This window comes from Neomonachus schauinslandi, chromosome 4 (genome assembly GCF_002201575.2).
Source record: "Neomonachus schauinslandi chromosome 4, ASM220157v2, whole genome shotgun sequence".
NCBI lineage: Eukaryota > Metazoa > Chordata > Mammalia > Carnivora > Phocidae > Neomonachus > Neomonachus schauinslandi.
The window spans coordinates 139,906,112-139,921,794 of record NC_058406.1 but is presented as its reverse complement, the minus strand read 5'-3'; the positions used below and the strand labels follow the sequence as shown (position 1 = coordinate 139,921,794).

At 35.9% G+C, this 15,683-nt stretch overlaps 1 protein-coding gene across 3 annotated transcripts in view; it reads right to left on the bottom strand.

Moving 5' to 3' along the window:
* The window catches only part of WWP1 (WW domain containing E3 ubiquitin protein ligase 1), a 115,346-nt gene that overhangs the window by 72,325 nt on the left and 27,338 nt on the right, over window positions 1-15,683 (bottom strand). For all 3 annotated transcript variants that reach the window (XM_021688666.2, XM_021688665.2, XM_044914646.1), the window contains 3 exons: window positions 10,110-10,200; window positions 1,082-1,220; window positions 314-438 (listed from right to left, as the gene is read on the bottom strand). In XM_021688666.2, the coding sequence (XP_021544341.1) occupies window positions 314-438; window positions 1,082-1,220; window positions 10,110-10,179 (334 nt within the window). In that variant the 5' untranslated portion in view covers window positions 10,180-10,200. The remainder of the gene's footprint in view (window positions 1-313; window positions 439-1,081; window positions 1,221-10,109; window positions 10,201-15,683) is intronic.

Sequence of the window (15,683 nt, the reverse complement as noted above, 5' to 3'; positions counted from 1 at the left end):
CCAAATTAGAGTAGGCTCCGATTATCATTTTTTCAAGTTTTAAAGTATATAATAAGTAAATAATAAATCACTGATGATCACTGATAACAGAGTACTCATGCGTGACTGAGATCATTTTGTAAATCTGTTAGATGGAGAAAGGCCAGAGTATGTATTTCCTATTTCATACAGGACCACAAACTTAAAAGCAATCACAGGCAATAACTAAAGTTCTCTTTTGTAAATACAAAACTATTTTTGCTTTTGGATGGCAGGACACTTTGAAAAGTATCTAAAATAAATTTCTAAAGAAACAAAGATTAGAACAACTTACATTTTCTATTGTGTATTAACAGAGCTTGTTTCAGATCTATTGTTGCTCTTCCTAATAAAGCATCAGCTTTTAAAGTATAATGACTCCAAACTCGAAATTCCAATGTAGTCTGTGGGGTCACATTTCTGTAAGGGTAAAATTATAACAAAAATACAGGAGTATACATTTACTTCAATAATTTTTAAAAAGCCATGAATTCAGTTTTGAGAAAAAATATTGTGTTGAACAGTAAATTATCTGAATTATAAATAAAAACAATTACTTCCCTTCAAGTACATAGGACTTTAATAACTAGATAAGAATTCTTGTAATTACCAAACCAAAACACCAGCAATAGATAAAGAGTCTTGTTGAGATTTCACAGTAACACTAGTTCTATTTGAACAAACTCCTAAATATTTAAGAGAACTGTTGGTGTTATTTATAATAATTTTACTGTACACAAATTTATAACATTATGTTTCAGAAAGGACAAAATTAACAGTGATTTTCTGCCTTATTTATTTTTACAAGACAATAACAGAAAATACAGCTGTATGGAATAATTCAGTTAATAAAGCAAAAAGCAAGAATTACTATGCTTCCTCTCTAAAGAAAACAAATTAACCAAAAATCTTTTCATACTTAAAACTGTCTATTCACATTGCAAAATAACACTACTTACTTTGACATTATCCTACAACTACAACAACAGAACAACCACAAAAGCATTCTAAGAAGCATACGCCTCCTTTTGGAAATTTTGCATTTTCTATACAAGGTACTTACACGGTTAGCTGTTCATCCCATTTTGGATTAGAAGAACTACTGGATTTTGCTGTTTTCTTAATTTCTCCATCTACAACTACTTCTGTATATATTGCTGTTCCAAACCAGTTCTTTTTTCTTTTTAGTTTGGCACTAGAAACTAACAGAAACATGATAATCACTAGTGAATATATACAGACAAAAAGTAGTACTTTGAGCAATAAATCAATAAAAATGGAACTGTGGGGGAGCCTGGGTGGCTCAGTCAACTGAGCGTCTGCTTTCGGCTCAGGTCATGATCCTGGAGTCCCAGGATCGAGCCCCAAGTCGGGTTCCCTGCTCAGCGGGGAGTTTGCTTCTCCCTCTCTTGCTCTCTCTCTCTCTCTCTAATAAATAAATAAAATCTTTTTAAAAAAATGGAACTGTGCTTCTTAGGCAACTCAAACTCTTCACTGGCGAATGAAGAAACAATACAAAAGAACTACTGATAATGCCTGAGAACCATTTGAATTTTTAAGTTTTACTGAAATATAATTCATATACCACGCAATTCACCCATTTAATCTGTACAGTTCAATGGTTTTAATATACTCACAGTTGTGCAACCATCACCACAAGCAACTTTATTTATTTACTTATTTATTTTTAAAGATTTTTAATTTATTTGTCGGCGAGAAAGAGACCACACAAGCAGGGGGAGTGGCAGGCAGAGGGGGAAGCAGACTCCCCACTGAGCAAGGAGCCTGATGCGGGACTTGATCCCAGGACTGAGCCACCCAGGCGTCCCTCACCACAAGAAACTTTAAAAACATATTCATCACCCCAAAAAGAAACCCCACACAGTCACCATATTTCCTCTTAGTTGCTCCCCCCCCTCAGCCCTAGGCAACTACCAATTACTCTCTGTCTCTATAGATCTGCCTATTCTAGACGTTTCATAGAAATGGATTCACACAACATATGGTCTTTTGTGACTGGCTTCTTTCACTCAGCATGCTTTCAAGGTTCATCCATGTTGTAGCATGTATCAGTACTTCATCCCTTTTACTGACAAATAATATTTCCACTGGTATGGGTATACTTTTTATTTATTGATTCATCAGTTGATAGAGATCTGGGTTGTTTCTACTTTTTGTCTATTGTGCATAATACTGCTCAACATCTGTGCACAAGTTTTTGTGTGGACATATGTTTTCACTTCTCTTGGCATACACCGAGGAGTGGAACTGTTGGGTCATATGGTAACTCAGTTGAATAATGCCAGACTGTTTTCCAAAGTGGCGGTACCATTTTACACTCCCACCAGCAGGGTAATAAGGGTTCCAATTTCTTCACATCCTTGCCAACCATTTGAATTTAATACTGAATTGCATCAAATGTCAAGAGAAAGCTAAGTATTTTCAGATTCAACATACCTATGAACCTCTCTGCCAGGTAGTGTTTCATACTTGCCTATTGAAAATTATATAAACTTTAATTTAAAAAAAAAATGCTTTACCAGGAAAGTTGGTTTCCAAAAAAAGGGAAGTATTTGCTTTTTCAAATAAAAACATTAATTTCAAAATGTCATTGGAGAAGTTAATCATAATCCTTCACAAAGTGAATTTTATATCAGATTTACCCGATTTGGAGGAAGACCTGTTTAATTTAGGCTAATCAATTAATTTTAAATAATTTTTGCAACTACTAATTCAAATGAGGAGTACAAATTTTCAGGGTAGAGTCCTGACTACCAAGCAGTAATAACAACTTATCAAGATCACCTCTATAGTCTGTTACCTATGAATACTGTGGGTCTGAGAAAGGGGAATGCCCTGCCCACTCCATGCCATACCTGTACCACATGTTAAAGATATCATCATAAGCTAATGTAGGCTTCTACTATGAAAGAATAGTAACATAAATAGTCATGTGAATAAATCACTGAAATATGAAATGATAAATGCTGCAGCAGAAGTAGAGTATTTGAAATAGAGTCTTCAACTAATTTTTTCTTTTTTTTAGAAAGAGAGAGAGGGTGGGGGAGGGAGAAGGGGGGAGAGAGAAAAAAATCTTTTTTTTTTTTAAAGATTTTATTTATTTATTTGAGAGAGAGAGAATGAGAGACAGAGAGCACGAGAGGGAAGAGGGCAGAGGGGGAAGCAGACCCCCCGCTAAGCAGGGAGCCCGATGTGGGACTTGATCCCGGGACTCCAGGATCATGACCTGAGCCGAAGGCAGTCGCTTAACCAACTGAGCCACCCAGGCGCCCGAAAAAAATCTTAAGCAGGCTCCAGGCCCAACATGGAGCCTGACGCAGGGCTTGATCCATCTCACAATCTTGAGATCATGACCTGAGCTGAAATCAAGAATCGGATGCTTAACTTACTAAGCTACCCAGGTGCCCTAGAGTCTTCAATTAATACCTGAAGAACAGCAAGAGAGACTCAAAGGAAAATACTGTATTTAAGGACTGGCAACATAAAACGGAGTATTCAATGTTATGCCTAAAGTGCTATACTCAAGGTCTTGGCAAAACTTACTCCCATCCTTCTCTGTTTCAAACTGCTCTAAGTTCAACACCACTGGAGTGACACAGAAGGCACAGACATCTCTCTCCCCAAAAAATCCTCCAACCAAGATTCTTCACTCTAAATTAGAGTCATTTCCTCAAAACATGCAAGTCTTTCAATACACTAAAAGAAGGGGAAAGCAGTACTGCATGGTCTTAAAATCACAGAGTGTCTTTTCAACAAATGGGGCTGGAACAACTGGACATCCAAATGCAAAAAAATTAATGTAAGCACAAACCTAACATCCTTCACAATAATTAACTCAAAATGCACCACAGACCTAAATGTAAAACACAAAACTACAAAACCCAGAGAAGATGAGAAAACCTAGCCAACCTTGGTTATAGTGATGCTTTTTAAAATACAACACCAAAGGGACAATCCATGAAAGAAATAACTGATAAACTGTACTTCATTAATGGTAAAAATTCCTGCTCTGCAAAAGACAATGTCAAGAGAATACGAAGACGTACCACAGACTGGGAGAAAATATATGCAAAAGACACATTTGATAAAGAACCATTATCCAAAATATACAGAGAACTCTTAAAACTCATCAGTAAGAAAACAACCTGATTTTTTTAAAGATTTTATTTTTTTGAGAGAGAGAATGAGAGAGAAAGAGAGACAGCGAGCATGTGCAGGGGGAGGGAGAGGGAGAAGCAGACTCCCCACTGATCAGGGAGCCCAACGCGGGGCTTGATCCTATAACCCTTGGATCATGACCTGAGCCGAAGGCAGACGCTTAACCGGCTGAACCACCCAGGCGCCCTAAAAACAACCTGATTTTTTTTTTTTTTTTTTTTTGACAGAGAGATAGAAGACCACAAGTAGAGGGAATGGCAGAGGGAGAGGGAGAAGCAGGCTCTGCACTGAGTAGGGAGCCTGATGCGGGACTTGATCCCAGGACCCCAGGATCATGACCTGAGCCAAAGGCAGATGCTCAACCATCTGAGCCACCCAGGCGCCCAAAAACAACCTGATTTTTAAAAAATGGGCCAAAGACCTTAACAGACACCTCACCAAAAAAATACATGGACAGCAAATAAGCATATGAAAAGCTGTCAACATCATATATTATCAGAAAAAAAACCAAATTAGAACAACCACAAGATACCACTACACACCTATTAGAATGGCCAAAATCTGGAACGCTAGCAATACTAAATGCTGGGGAGGATGTGGAGGAACAGGAGCTCTCATTCTTTGGTGGTGGGAATGCAAAATGGCCACTTTGAGAGACAGTTTACCAGTTTCTTACAATATGATCCAGGAATTGTACTCCTTGGTATTTACCCAAAGGAGCTGAAAACTTATGTCTACACAAAAAAACTGCACATCGATATTTATAGCAGTTTTATTTATAATTGCCAAAACTTGAAAGTAACCAAGATGTCCTTTCAGCAGGCGAAATGAATAAACAAACTGTGGTGCACCCAGACAATGGAATATCATGCAGCACTAAAAAGAAGTAAGCTAACAAGCCATGGAAAAACCTAGAGAAAACTTAAGTGCATATTACTAAATGAAAAACCAGGTTCATCAACTGTAATGAAGGCACCACTCTGGTGAGTGATGTTAATAATGGGGGAGGCTGCACACGTGTGGGGGCAGGTGTATATGGGAAACCTCTGGACCTTCCTCTCAATTTTGCTAAATCTAAAACTACTCTAAAAAAATAAAATCTTAAAAAAAAAAAAAAAAAGAACTGGGTTTGACATATCTGGGTTCATAGTTTAACTCTTTCTGACCCTTAATTTTCTCATTTGAAATATAGGAGAACAATAGTATCTGATTCTTAGGATCAGTGAGTGAAGGCACAGAAAGTACTATTATCATCAATGAATGCCTGGCACTCACCAATGGTAACTATTACTCCATTATTATTAATTACTATATAGTATTAACTCTTCTGAGTTAATTGCAGATACATTCAAAATATATCCACTGTATACCTTTTATTGGCAAAGTCTTCAATAATACTAGGTGTTGGCAAGGTAAGAAAAGTGATTTTTAAAAGATACAATTTTTAATTTCACAAAAATGCATACTATGCTGGCAAAAAATGTATATATAAATAACTAAAATGCTACAATTTTACGTAAATAAAAGATAACCCTATTAATTCAAATAAGAATTCTAAATAGTGAAATAAATGGGATAAATTTCCTTTTCCCACTTAATAAGTTGCCTTTGGTGTTATACCCAAAATGTCCTCTACTGTAAGATTATATAAATACCAAAAATCTATCAGAAAAAGAGAGTCCTGTATGTGTATATGTATATGTAAAGAGAAAGAATTTAAGAATCCCACTCACAGTAACACCTCCCCTCAAAAAAATCTAGTAATAAACTTAATAAATGTATAGGCTCTACATGAAGATAACTATAAAACTTCACTGATGGACATAAAAGAGTTGAAGGGAATGACATAATATATTCCTGGATTTGGAAGTTGTACACTGAAAGATTTCAATTATCTCTAATTTAACACATTATTTTTAAATGATCTAAATAAAAACACTAACATTGGTTTTGAGGGAGTTTGGGGGGGGGGCGGCACACCAGCAGAGGAAAAGGGAAGGAGACTCTAAAATTCAAATGAAAGATAAAGAAAATTCAAGCATAGTGAAGATATATTTTAAAATACCAAGTAATGAGATATTTTTCCCAATATATTTTTTAAAGTACTATACAACGGAAATAAAGTACTATAAAATGAAAGTATTAAAATAGTCTATGACATAAGGACATAAGTGAAGAGAACAGAATAAGATGTTTGTATATCACAATGGTGGCATTTCACATCAATGGGAAAGACAGATTATTCCATAAATGTTGAAGCATTTGAAAAGAATAAAGTTAAATTCATAATTCACAAGACTCATACAAAAATATGATGATACATAGGATCACAATTTAATTTAAAAAATTATAGTAAGGTACTAGAGGACACAACAGCTACAAAATGTGAATATGCCAGCCCATTAGTTTTTCAATCTCGAGTCTGTTTTTATGTCTTGCACTTTGTTTCTGACCCTTTCCTGCAGAAAGCCTGAAATCTCAACTACTGTAGATGGTACTCTTTTGTGGGCTATTATGTTTATGTGCATGCTTCACTCCAGTGTAACACCATATTACAGTAGGTAGCTTTCTCTTAGATTTTTTTCCATTACAGTTTTCCTGCTTTGCATGATCAATGTTCATATTCTTATTATTGCCAGTCAGGTATGGGTTATGAACAGAAATAGGAATAAAACTAATTCAGCTAATAGAGTATCTCAGTTTACAGACCATAACCTGCCAGACTGCAATAGCAGAAGAGCCTTAGTCATGGTACTGATTATTTTAAAAGTAAAAGAAATATCAATACAAAGAAAGAAAGAAAGAGAAGGAAAGGAAGGAAGGAAGGAAAGAAAGAAAAGAAAAGAAAAAGCGAGAAAGCAAGCAAGAAAGAAAATACAGAGGTCACTGTTCTCTAATTAAAGGAGCAACAACTTGGGAGTCCAAAAATCTTGGTTGCTTTCCTATTACTAACAGAAGGCACTTACTCTGATTCTCAGTCTTAACTGGTAAAATAGTAAATATTTATTCCAAAAGGTATTGTTAATTCAGTAAGATTGTGGATTTTAAGGTGCTTTGTATTTAAAAAAAATTCGATCAACAAAATGAAAAAAAGGTAAAGACAAGGAGAAGAGAAGAAGGGAGAAAAGCAAGGCACTAAAATCTGGTACCATAAAGCATAGGTCCAAGTTCAGTTTCCCAAGAGATCACTGTATTTCAAAGGAGAACAGTAATTAACACTCAAAATGATAAATACCATAGTGGCACTACCTTGGCTACTTGCCCTTCTCTGGTCCACATCTATTTTCCAATTGGTTCTCTAGACTTCTGGGGATTCTGTGAGCTACCTGCTAGCTGTTCAATAAGTTTCTTTTTGGCTCAAATCAGTCAGATCAGGTTTTTGTTATTTCAACTAAGAACATACACAAAGGCCAAGACCAGGAAGAAAGTTACAAATCAGATACGGTGGCCACACGTCCTACACAAATAACACTGAAAACCACAAATGTGGCTCTAAGCCTCTCATATCGAGCAAAAGAAGAAACATTAGGAATTATGTAAGCGGTTCTTAAGTGGAGTACACATCAGAATCATCCAGGGTATTGCTTCAAAACATACATCTCCATGGTTCACAGAAGACGAAATACAATATCCCTTAAACCTGGCTCAACTTCACTCATCATAATGAGAGAAAAGATACAATGACACTATCTTAGATACCACTTCTTACCTAACTGTCAACAATCCAAAGCTTGATAACATATTTTGATGAGGCTATGGGGAAACAGGCGCTCTCTTAGAAAGCTGGGAACAGAAAATGGTACAGACCCTATAGAGAGGAATATGGCAGTAACTGGCAATATTACATGTGTTTACTCCCCAACTCAGCAATCTCATTCTAGGATCCTATCCTAACAAAATATGAACAAAAATAAGAAATGACATTTGCATAAAGCTATTTATTGTAGCACTATTTGTAATAGCAAAAGAGTAGAACCATGATGTCCATCAATAGGAGACTAGTTGAATTAGCTCTGGTATATCTATTCAACAGAGTATTTCCTGTGCAGCAACAAAAAGGTATATACCCTATTATAGAGCAAACTTTAGGATATTACTACTGTTAAATGACGAAAAATCAAGTGCAGAAAAGTACCTAAGAAGTGGCAGGCTGGGAGGAGATATATGAATACATAGACTGTACATATCTGCTTATATTTTCAAAAAGCAATGGAAAAATAAACCAAAACTAATAAAAATGTTTACATACATTTTTAGATAATGGAGAGAGGTGGAAGGGATGGCATGGAGTAACCAGACCTCTTCAAATGTACTCTAATTTAACAGTTTTAACTCCAGAGCCATATAAATGCTTTCTTTACATGTAATAAACAAAACTAAATAAAAATAAATGAAAGCAATAAACCTAACTGATTATCCAGTTGGTGGTAAAACCAAATGGAAAACTGCTTTAAGTTACTTTCAAATGTGGTATTCTGACTATACATCCTAAGAGGGGCAGGGGGGAACTCACAAAGAAATCTTAAACTGCAATGAGTGGGCCTGTTGTTTTTAGTAATTTTAATGTTGCCTGTGTGTGTGTGTGTATGTGTGTGTGTGTGTGTGTGTGTGTGTTAGGATAACACAGATATAATTATGTTACTGTCATTTGGAGTTAAGATTTTTGGGCTAAGAGAAAAGAGAAATATAAAGTCAAATAAAGTAAAAATAACTTTTTTCTCCTTTCAGTGGAACATGGTACTTAGAGACCACAGCTATTTTGAATTTGAAATATCAGCATGAACTCAGGATTTGTTTTTTGCTTTCTAAGGCAATAAACATTTCCTAGCTCTGGTCACTGAAAACTCCTAGAAACAACTGATCTCATAGCAATATGTACCAAAGGAATTACAGTATCTCTTCTTACTCTGGCTTCAATCCCACCCCTCCTGAGACAAATATAATTTCTAATATTCTAATCACAGAGCCGCATACATACCCCTCCTTTTTTTACATCCACATGGTTGTATACTATGCATACTACTCTACACCTTTCACTTAACAATATTATCTTAGAACCTGGCTCCTTTGGATACATATATTTATTTCATTGTCTAACTAGGATTCCGTTGCCAGCCTTTTGCTATTACAAACTCTTTCCCTTCCTCCCTCTACCCCTCCAATATATATTTTACCTCCAGGTGTTTTTTTATCTTACAGATATTTATATTGTTTATATATAATGAATTATCTGAAGTCTTCTAACCAAGACTCTCCCATCTTCTGCAAATGTTCCTTCTCCCTCTAATGCTTTCTGCTGCCAATCTAATCTGAGATGAATTCTGACTCCTCCTGCAAGAATTAAAAGTGTTACGCTCTGTAGGTTCTTGTCTTACCCTGTTCTCCTGTGTCTGCAGGCCATCTCAGATCCCAAGCAGACTAAAGACACTTTCCTCTAAGTTTTCACTGCATCCAGTTAATAGTCACTCTGCATGGTAATTCTCCATATAAAACAAACCTGTCTCAACACTATACAGTAAATTCCTAAAAAACTGGGGTCTTGTGTTTTCATTCATGTAATTCCACTTAAATATTTGCCAATGACTGGATGGGTGAATAGATGAAAAAAGGCCTTCAGCATCCTTCTCCATCCTAATAACCATTTAAGGACCAGTTTAAAGTTGCTTATTCTAATACCCAAATTCTCCCACCACCAAAGAAGACATATCTTCTCTGCATCCAGCTCAGGTTCGATAAATATTTACTGAATAAATAAAATACTTTCAGAAAGTTTCTACCTTTAAGGCCTGTTGCAACAAATACATCACAGTATGAATCTAAAAGAAAAGATACTTGCGGAATAAATTTGCTGAATTAGGTATTAAAGTTTCATCAGGGAATCACTATTTTAAGTTATTATGAAAATAACTTACCAGTTACCTGTAACTGTAACCTTCCATTGTGGTTATTACTAGTATCAGATCGTGGTGAAGCAGTGGCCATGTCCCAATATTCAGCTTATACCTATTAAAAAGTTAATTTATTCATGTGTTAGACAAGAGTGTAACTTTCAATATGATTCAAACTGTTTGAATCAATTAAGAAAGAAACCAAATCTAATACAATATTTTCAACTCATCAAATGACATATTCACAGCTGTCCTCCATTTAAAATTAAAACAGTACTATAAGCATTACAGAAAATATGGCCAATAAACCATATCTGGGTCAATGTGAACAAAATAAATGATGATACTAAGACTCCAGCATTACGTGTTGATTGACTTTTTTATTATGCTCAGTTAGCCACCATATAGTACATCATTAGTTTTTGATGTAGTGTTCAATGATTCATTAGTTGCATATAACACCCAGTGCTCATCACCACACATGCCCTCAATACCCATCACCCGGCTACCCCATCCCCCACCCCCCTCTACTTGTTGATTTATAAATAAACATACAATTTTTATATGTTAGATTATATACTTTATTTATTTACTTGATAGCTTACTTATCTAAACTACCTAAGTAAATTGCCCCTTCATCTTTTAATACTTCAGTGTGTATCTCCTAATAAAAATACTCTCTTAAATACAATAGGACGATGATCAAATTCAGGAATTTAACTAGTACACTACTATTCTCTATTATATAGCCCACATCTGTAATTTCATCAACTGTTCCAAACAAGACATTTTATCATAACTTTTTCACCATAGTACTTAGTTCAGATTTATATACTGCATTAGTTGTCGTGTCCCCGGTAAATTTTACATGTTTCTTTTTATAATTTTCTTCATGTTCTGCTTCATTCCTCCACTTCAAATTTTACTTTTTAAATAAAATACAAAGCTGAGCTACTTTGGCTTTCTTCTGCATGACAAATATTTTAAGGCTAAAACTTCTATCCACCCTTAACCTACTGAAGGATGAAGTGGAACATTCTGGTCAAGATTGAGAAATACTAATGAATATAACATTTATCTTGTTTTTTCCTGTTGGTAGTATTTTCTATGCTCCATTTAGATCCTTCCTCCAAATTCAGGAATCTAATCCTCTAAAATCATTACACTCTCTTATTTATAGTTGCATATATTATGTGCCTGTATATATGCATATATGTGTATGAAAAGATAAGATAAACAGTTGCGTACTATTTGGTTAACTATTCTAGTTAATATATATTCACAGATTGTGAGATCTCATTCAGGCCAATGCTGTCATTCTGCAGATGAGAAAACCGGCTCAAGGATTACATCGCCTGCAGGTACATCTGCTGTCATGTGCATATGAGAAAACCAATGGGAATAGAAAGCTTTAGATAATCAATGAACAATGAAGAAAACCAACAGAAATTGAAGGTTTTCAATATATATATCAGTATATACTAAATATTTTGAGGGGCGCCTGGGTGGCTCAGTCGTTAAGCGTCTGCCTTCGGCTCAGGTCATGATCCCAGGGTCCTGGGATCGAGCCCCACATCCGGCTCCCTGCTCCGCGGGAAGCCTGCTTCTCCCTCTCCCACTCCCCCTGCTTGTGTTCCCTGTCTCACTGCGTCTCTCTCTGTCAAATAAATAAATAAAATCTTTAAAAAAAAAAAAATATTTTGAAAGATCCTCCTGCTTCAGTGTAAAAGATCCTGGATAAATTAAAACCAGGGTAGTTTTCGAACACTGCTATGTTCTCAAGAAGTATAAGAAATTATCAAGCTTACACCCACCCCATATAATAGTAGCAAAAAGAATTTTTTTTAACTGAGTTGAAATAGAAGAGCATAGTGAGTAGTAGTAAGCAAAAAAAAAAAAAAAAAATTATTTTTTTTTTAATTAAGAGTATTGCCCTGGATGTGCATGCTGATAGTAGCACTGGGATCAAGAGATAAAGCATTGGGCCTGCTGCAAGGTAAGGGAGGTGAGACTCCCACAAGAAGCGAAAGCCCAAATCAGCTGTAACCTGTAACAAAGAAGCAGCATATACATACGCTCACAGGAAAGTACCCCAATTTAAGCCACTGGGATTACCCAAAATAAAGAGCAACGAATTATGAGCCTACAGTTTAAAAAAAAAAAAAAAATCAAACTTATAAGAAAACAAGCCACCACAACTGAGCAGAAACAAAAAATAATAGTTTCTGACCCTACATGGATTTTACATATTATGATTATTAAGTATAAACTTTTAAAAATTTAGTTTTAGCAATAAAAGATAAAACATGGTCAAGCAGAAAGAAAAACGGCATTGCCTACTTGAAAAACAGAATTTAACTTTTTTTTTTTTTAAAGATTTTATCTATTTATTTGAGAGAGAGAGAGAGAGAGCATGAGCAGGGGGGAGGGGTAGAGAGAGAAGCAGACTCCCCCCCCCCCCATTCAGGAAGCCTGATGTGGGATTAGATTCCAGGACCCTGGGATCATGACCTGAGCTGAAGGCAGACACTTAACTGACTGAGCCACCCAGACGCCCCTGTTTTAACTCTTTATTTTAAAATACTTTCAGATTTACAGAAAAGTTGTGAAGATAATAGAGTTCTCATATACCCCACCTTCCCCCACTATTAACATCTCACATTAGTATGCCACATTTGTCATAATTAATGAGCCAATATCAGTGTATTATTAACTAAATTCCAGTTTTTTCAGATTAGATAGAACTTAAGAGAGAATCAGCAAATTTGAATATAAATCTGAAAAAGTCATTTATAAGTAGTACTGAAATAGATGGAAAAAAGCAAAGAGAGGCTAAAAGACATGAAGCTAACTGGATATATATTTCTACTCATATCCCTGGAAATGAAAAAAGACGAGGTCATACTAGGAGGCAAAATGACTTAATTTTCTAGAAAGAATGAAAGACATTTATCCACAATTCTAAGAAATACAGCATATATATATATATATATATACACACACACACACACACATATACACATATGTACACCTATATATATACACACACATATATACATATATATACATATACACACATATATATAAAAGAGGTGGGATAAACAAAGACATTCACAGGTGGCCACAGAGCAGTGAAGCTGCAAGACACCAAAAAAGGACCATGATAAAAAGCAGCCAGAGAGAAGAGACTGGACACAAAACAAGAGACTAATGTGATAGCAGAATTCTCAACAGCAACAATGAAGGCATAGAAGGTAGAGAACACACTTATCTACAAAGAACTGAGACAAAAATTATCCAACCATCAAAATCTCTTTGGGGAATATGGAAGGCATTAGGACATTGCCAGAAAAACCAACAGAGAGTTTATCAGCAGTAGACCTTTACTTTAAGAGAATCTAAAGAACATGTTTCATAAAAGAATAAAATTACCACAGAAGGATACTCTAAGACACAAGAAGGGAAAGATAAGCGAAGAAACTGGTAAGCATACAAATAAATCTAAATAAATAGGGTCTGAATAAAATAGCAACATCTTATTATGGTATTTAAACAAAACCAGTATAAACCATTAATATATGGAACAAAGGAAGAGAAGCATATCGGGGAGGGGCAGGGCAGGTGAGAAAAGGATAGGAGTTAATTGTGTAAATCCTTGCATTGTTCAGCAGAGGGATTATAATCTGGTTTAGTTTTAGAAATTCTGCATTCCCAGCAGAATTTCAAGGGTAATCATAAAATAATAGAGTATAACTTCCAAGCTAGTTGAGTAGAAAAGAATTTTAAAACACCAACAACTCAATCAATCCAAAAAGTCTGGACAGAAAAAAAAGCATAAATAACCAAAACTATCAGAAAGCACAAAGTAAGAGAGTCCAAACATAGAAATAATCACAACCAAATACATATGGATAAATTCAAAAGATAAGAGATACCTACTAAGTAAAGACACTGATAGAATGAAAGCAAAATACAGATGATATGATACTTTATGTGGAAAACCCAAAAGACTCCACCCCAAAACTGCTAGAACTCATACAGGAAGTCAGTAAAGTGGCAGGATATAAAATCAATGCACAGAAATCAGTGGCATTCCTATACACCACCAACAAGACAGAAGAAAGAGAAATTAAGAAGTTGATCCCATTTACAATTGCACCCAAAACCATAAGATACCTAGGAATAAATCTACCCAAAGAGGCAAAGGATCTGTACTCAGAAAACTATAAAATACTCACGAAAGAAATTGAGGAAGACACAAAGAAAGGGAAAAACGTTCCATGCTCATGGATTGGAAGAACAAATATTGTGAAGATGTCAATGCTACCTAGAGCAATCTACACATTCAGTGCAATCCCCATCAAAATACCATCCACTTTTTTCAAAGAAATGGAACAAATAATCCTAAAATTTGTATGGAACCAGAAAAGACCCCAAATAGCCAGAGGAATGTTGAAAAAGAAAAGCAAAGCTGGTGGCATCACAATACCGGACTTCCAGCTCTATTACAAAGCTGTCATCATCAAGACGGTATGGTACTGGCACAAAAACAGACATATAGATCAATGGAACAGAATAGAGAGCCCAGAAATGGACCCTCAACTCTATGGTCAACGAACCTTTGACAAAGCAGGAAAGAATGTCCAGTGGAAAAAAGACAGTCTCTTCAACAAATGGTGTTGGGAAAATTGGACAGCCACATGCAGAAGAATGAAACTGGACCATTTCCTTATACCACACACAAAAATAGACTCCAAATGGTTGAAAGACCTCAATGTGAGACAGGAGTTCATCAAAATCCTAAGGGAGAACACAGGCAGCAACCTCTTCGACCTCAGCTGCAGCAACTTCTTCCTAGATACATCGCCAAAGGCAAGGGAAGCAAGGGCAAAAATGAACTATTGGGACTTCATCAAGATAAAAAGCTTTTGCACAGCAAAAGAAACAGTCAACAAAACCAAAAGATAACTGACAGAATGGGAGAAGATATTTGCAAATGACATACCAGATAAAGGGCTAGTATACAAAATCTATAAAGAACTTATCAAACTCAACACCCAAAGAACAAAGAATCCAATCAAGAAATGGGCAGAAGACATGAACAGACATTTTTCCAAAGAAGACATCCAAATGGCCAACAGGCACATGAAAAAGTGCTCAATATCGCTCGGCATCAGGGAAATCCAAATCAAAACCTCAATGAGATACCACCTCACACCAGTCAGAATGGCTAAAACTAACAAGTCAGGAAACGACAGATGTTGGCGGGGATGCAGAGAAAGGGGAACCCTCCTACACTGTTGGTGGGAATGCAAGCTGGTGCAGCCACTCTGGAAAACAGTATGGAGGTGCCTCAAAAAGTTGAAAATAGAGCTACCATATGATCCAGCAATTGCACTACTGGGTATTTACCCCAAAGATACAAATGTAGGGATCCGAAGGGGTAGGTGCACCCCGATGTTTATAGCAGCAATGTTCACAATAGCCAAACTATGGAAAGAGCCAAGATGTCCATCGACAGATGAATGGATAAAGAAGAGGTGGTATATATATACAATGGAATATTATGCAGCCATCAAAAGGAATGAGATCTTGCCA